General features: G+C 33.5%; 1 protein-coding gene across 1 annotated transcript; it reads left to right on the top strand.

Annotated features, from left to right (window-relative positions):
• Nucleotides 1–1,715: 1,715 nt before the first annotated feature.
• On the top strand, nucleotides 1,716–2,726 carry LOC113312150. Its single transcript, XM_026560904.1, has one exon. The coding sequence runs from the start codon at nucleotides 1,716–1,718 to the stop codon at nucleotides 2,724–2,726; it is 1,011 nt and encodes a 336-aa protein (XP_026416689.1).
• The last annotated feature ends 3,274 nt before the right edge of the window (nucleotides 2,727–6,000 follow it).

Raw genomic sequence — 6,000 nt, 5'->3', positions numbered from 1 at the left:
TTCCAGGAGGGTTTCTTTCAAGATAATTGGGATATTGTCCACTCTGAAGTGGTCTCTCATGTGTAGAGCTTTTTTATAAATAGATTTCTTCTTAAGCAAACTAACTTCTCTTTTATTTCCTTAATACCCAAAATCAAGAATGCTTCTTCTCCTTCTGATTTCAGGCCTATTAGTTTATCTAACTCTGTGTATAAAATTATTTCGAAAATCTTGACTAATAGACTGAAACCTCTTATGGACTCTTTGGTTTCACCTTTTCAGTCTGCTTTTGTTGCCAGTCGTCAGATACATGATAATATTGTCATCACACATGAAATTATACACTCTTTTAAAAGGAAAAAGAAGAACTCTAAAAATGGTCATTTAACTATTAAACTTGATCTTTCTAAAGCTTTTGATAGATTGAAGTGGTCTTTTATACTTGTTGTTTTTAAGAAACTTGGTTTTTCTGAAGAATGGTATCAAATGATCCTTCAGTGTATTAGTACTGTCTCATATTCAGTCTTGGTGAATGGTTCTCCGGGTGAAACCTTCCATCCTTCTCGGGGCATCAGGCAAGGTGACTGTCTTTCGCCTTATATTTTTATTCTTTGCATTGAAGTTTTGTCTCAGTTGCTCTTAAAAGCTGAAGAAGAAAAATTGATATAAGGCTTCAAGTTCAAAAAGAATAGTCCATTTATCTCTCATCTTTTTTCGCCGATGATTGTATGTTGTTTGTCAAGGCTTCTGTCACATATGCTAGGAATTTGCTCAAAATTATTAATGTTTTTGCTAAGGCTTCATGTCAGGCAATTAATTTTGAAAAATCAGGTTTTATAACTAGTGGTAAGATGCATCATAAACACATAAATTTTTTATCTAGAACCCTTAAAATGAAGTTTCTTAGTATTTCAGAAAAATATTTAGGTACTCCCCTGTTTATAGGTAAGGATAAAACGACATCCTTTGATTTTCTTATTGACAACCTGTACTCTAGATTGGTCTCCTCTAAGAATTCCAATCTCAATGTGGCTGGGAGAATAGTAGTAACTAAGCATGTTTTGTCTGGTTTGGTTATCTATCATATGGCGTGTTTCCATCTTCTGAAATATGTCACTTCTAAAATTGACTCCATACAACGTGCTTTCTGGTGGTCAAAAAAGAATCCTAAGCGCGCCGCATATTTTCGATCCTGGGGTGATATAGGTAAATCTAAACTAAATGGTGGTTTAGGTATTAGGAACACTTATGCTACTAATAGAATCTTTATCTGTAAGCTTGGTTGGAGGATATTGAATAATACAAATATCTTACTTTCTTATTTTTTGAAAGACAAATACTTTCCTAATGAGAACTTGTTAGAAATTGACAAAGCTGTTGATTCCTCCTCTTGGATCTGGAAAGGTATTGTTAATGGATTACAATTCATTAAAACTAACTTCGTGATTAAAATTAATAATGGAGCTTCTTCTCGTATTTGGCATTCTAACTGGATCACTGGAAACCCAAACCCTCCGGTGCCCAGTCATCCTTCTCATACTAATTATGTTTTTGTTAATGAGCTTCTTGATGTTCAGAATGGTTGTTGGAATGTCAGCCTGTTATCGACCTTGTTCTTGCCTTAGGATGTAACTAGGATTAGGTCAATTAGAGTAAACCTTAATATGAACGATAAGATAATGTGGTCTCATACTAGGAATGGTAAGTTTACAATTTAATCGGCTTATAGAATCTATATGAATGATGTTGCTCCCTTTGCTGATGCTTCCTTTTGGAGGAAAGTTTGGGGCATCGATTGTTTGCCCAAGATTAAATTCTTTTTGTGGAATTTTTTTGCGTATATGATTCCGGTTAATTCCCTGTTAAAGTTATATAACCCTGATGTGGATGTGATATGCCCTCTATGTCACTGTCATGAAGAAACAGTTTTGCACTTATTCATTAAATGTCCAGTTGCTAAACACATTTGGTTTGGGGTTTCTTTACTTCATTTGGTCTCCTCAGATTTGGATTGGATTGATGATTACTTTCTGTTTTGGCATAATCCTGAACTTGGAGACTCTCCCTTTAATGTTTCTTGGCCTAGCATAGGTGCTATTATTACGTGGTGTATCTGGAAGTTAAGGTGTGATGTGATCTTCAGAAATGCTTCTATTGATCTGAATAGGGTCATCTTGGATACTAAGAGAATTTTTAACACTTACATTTCTCCTCAGAATCGTCCTGTTGTTGTTCTTAGTGATGTTAAGATCCCTGTTGCTGAAGTGGATCATTTTATGTTTGTTGATGGTTCTTTTAAAGACTTTAATATGGGTTTGGGTGTTATTTGGTGTGATGTTGTAGGAAATGTAAGAAGTTCTCGATCGGACTATGGTTTGATTCCAGATGCAGTAGGTGCTGAAGCTGCTGCTCTAATTTTGGCTATCTCTTGGGCAGAAGAGATGAATCTTTCCATAGTTATTTTTGTCAGTGACTGTCTTCAGCTTGTGCATTTCATAAATGGAGTCAGTTCTAATATTGCTTGGAGAAGTAGTGATCTTCTTGAACAATGTCGGAGTTTAATTTCTAGTTCAGTTTCCTTTAAAATCATGTACATTAAGCGTGTGAAAAATCTTCTAGCTGACCGGCTTGCACGTCGGCCTAAAAAACACAGTATTACGGGTCTTTGGGTCTCCTTTTCTTCTTTTTTGAACTCTCTTATTAGGAAGGAGAACCTGAATGATGTTTGTACTTCTCTTATTTCTTAATCTATGAGTGTGTTTCTTAGCAAAAAAAAGCATAATGAATATACATTTAATTTTCTAAAATTGTGCCTAAAATGATAAATACCTCCGAATTTTTCGTAAAAACTCAAAATTTGATGTTGTTGTTTGTACTCATTGCATAGCTTTTTTTATTACCTTTCTAACGAGATAAAATTTGTAAAATTCCAAGGTACCGATTTTTAGATATGTTGTATTAAAGTTTGCTTTCCAATTATACCCCTAAAAAATAGGATACATAAGGAGTTATAGTAATTGGACTAAAAGGGAGGGATAATTGTGTCAAGTGAAAAAGACCAACCATGGACACCAAATCCAATCTTTTTGTATCAATTGATGACTTAGAATTTACAAAAAAGTGGCCATATAAAGGTCCTCCCTCGCTTCGTTCGGTCGGCCCAATTATGTTATAGTTTCAGTTCAAATACCTTATATGACATATTTATATGAATAATTAATTTTCATGAGTTATCTTTTTATGTATTCGATCTTCAATATGCAATCTCCAACGCTTGAAACTAATTGGTAACCAAGTTTATCATGATACATTGTTTGCTCTTCAAATCTTTGAGGGTTCATACTTACGCAATTGACGATGACTGTGTATAACTTAACATTTTAAGACCTATATTATACAAAGTAGATTTATAATATTATTTGAATATTACAAAATCATTAACGTTGAAAACATTGCGGGTTTGACATACCAATGGCTATTATGTTCAATCGAGTTATACTCTAACAGGCAACCATGGACACAAAGATGAGATCATGGGATATAATTTTAAATTAAGGACTAACTTCGATGCAAGATATAAAATGCATTCATCAAATATTTTGATTGAAATGTCATAGGTTTGATGAAATACCCCATATCTATTTTTTTACTATAATGCTTGATAGTCTTTCAGAATCTCTATTTGTCATAGTTTACCCGAACAGATGAAACATACTTTCATTTGATTACATATATATATATTGGTTGTTCGAAAGTATCTTGAAAATCTTATATGAGAATTCGTAGTTGCAACTTCTTCATGATTTGTACACCAACATTCATCTTCTCCCCTCAAATATGTGATTCGATTTATTTTTTTTTGTTTTCTGCATTGGTAAGTGAAATTGACTGGTACTTTTGTCCCCAACCTTTGGACAATTAATCTTCATCCAGTGTTCCCAATAAGTGGCTTCCATGATATGCATTCAACTGATACATTATATATTTTCCCTGCAAAAAGAACTGTTAGTTGGCCTTAGAGATTGAAAAATAGTAATTTTGTTAGAGCACTGCTCGGTCGAAGTCGAAAGTTTTTTTTATCTCAATCTTGTTAGTTGAAAAATACTATATCTTGATTTCTAGTATACTAAAAGTCAACTCTCGGACTGGGATTAGAGTATGGTAGTTGGGCATCAGAAATCACCGAATACCCATGAAGATTAAAGATTGAACGACAGCGAAGACATCAACAAAGACGTCATCAACAAAGGTATGAGGATACTGATTTCATTTGGAACTCTTGTTTAATTCTACCTTTGTAATCTATCAAAACAAGTGCTCACTCTATGGAACAATTCCTATGACGGTAAATATACATTTATATATACACTCGAGGATATTTGATCCCAAGACTTCAGTACAAATGACCTTCATTCCCGGAAAGGTCCTCATCTTGTATTAAATGAGAATACGAATTCAAGGAGCCAAGAATCCCCAATACCGAATTATAACGAATAAGTTATGAGTGATTTACTAAATCAACACTAATTACGTGTTGGTAAGGCAATTCATGAATAGGATACAGTCCACGAACTTTTGAAACGGTTCACGGACTAAACCACAAAAACGTGACTAGATGCTTTTTTAGTCAAATTTTTGATGTTTTATCTTCTAGGCAAGATGTTTATTCTTCCACACACAACTGCATGCCATTTTAAAGTATGTCTAATGTTTTATACTCATTCCTAAGTTAAATTGTGATTTATCTTATTTATTAAGAGACAATTACAAAAATAAAATTTATGATAAATAATTATTTTGGCTAAAGTTGTAACTTAGGAAAGACTCTCAAAAATAAGGGAGTCTTGAAAAAAGTAAAATAACTCGCGAACTTGCTTAGTATTCAATCTACCATTCACTACGTATAAAGGGTTCATGTAAGCTACACAATTATCTCTTGGAAAATTTGTGTGTGCTTCGTAAGGTTGTTTTTCACTAAACCTGTTCTCAAGAACAAGAGTGAGACAATAAGACTTTGCTTGGGGATCGCGAAGCATAAGTTGGTAATAATTTTTCTTAGATAGTTACGAAACTTGTATCTAGGTTAATTCAATAATCCTTGTCTATTCTAAGGTCATTATCTTTTGATATAAGTCCATTCAAGGACTGTTGATCACAAACCCTAGATTTGAAAGATTTCAATATACGATCGTATACCGACACTAGTTGGTCAAAATATGGATTAGAAAGAAAATTCATATAAGGTGTCTCATAAATTCCTTGAGAAGTTTTATAAGATATCTCTAGATTTATTTTAGTTGTTCTTGTTGTAGAGTATATTAGGTATCTCTACAAGTTTTGAAGAGTATAAACCCTAACTCTACTAGTTTGTTTTCATATCTACTTTTACCTAGTAGTTGTTCAAAACAAATACAAGAATTCCAAAACCTTGATTTACTTCCAAAGGGAAATCAAACCGGTTTTTAGTGAAAGCAGAATATCAAAAATCCTTCACGTAGGTCGAAGCAACTCTTACGTTGCAAAGGACGTCAACTAACAGAATCAATTGCGTTGAGCCTTATGAGATTCAAGAGACGTAAGGAGCACGACTGCAGCTGAATTTCTTGGAGGGTTTATTCAGTTTCAACTACATTCCAGTCCGAAATACGATAGTTGGCTAGTGTCTGTAGCCACTTAATACTGTTCGATGTTCAAATCTGGACGAGGTCCCAGGGTTTTTCTGCAGGTACAATTTTCCTCGTTAACAAAAATTCTCCGAATCTTGCTTTATTTTTTACTTCCGCATTATGTTTGTGTTTGACATAATTAAAGTAAAAGCAAGGTATTTGATAATCAACCTAGCTAGTTTTTAACTAAAACTGTATAACCTACGAGATTTGTTCTTGTGAATTAGTATCTTGAAATATAAATTATAAGACTTGTTTTTGTTAATATTTAGTTTGTGTATTGTTCAGGTACCTCTAAGAGTTCTTGTACATAATCAGATTCGCGGATCTTTTGATCCGAACTACTGATTATACA

Source organism: Papaver somniferum, chromosome 9 (genome assembly GCF_003573695.1).
Source record: "Papaver somniferum cultivar HN1 chromosome 9, ASM357369v1, whole genome shotgun sequence".
Lineage (NCBI taxonomy): Eukaryota > Viridiplantae > Streptophyta > Magnoliopsida > Ranunculales > Papaveraceae > Papaver > Papaver somniferum.
This window is presented reverse-complemented; position numbering and strand designations above follow the sequence as displayed.

Coding starts and splice junctions, on each gene's coding strand:
- LOC113312150 (XM_026560904.1), top strand. CDS start 1,716: ATGAATGATGTTGCTCCCTTTGCTGATGCTTCCTTTTGGAGGAAAGTT.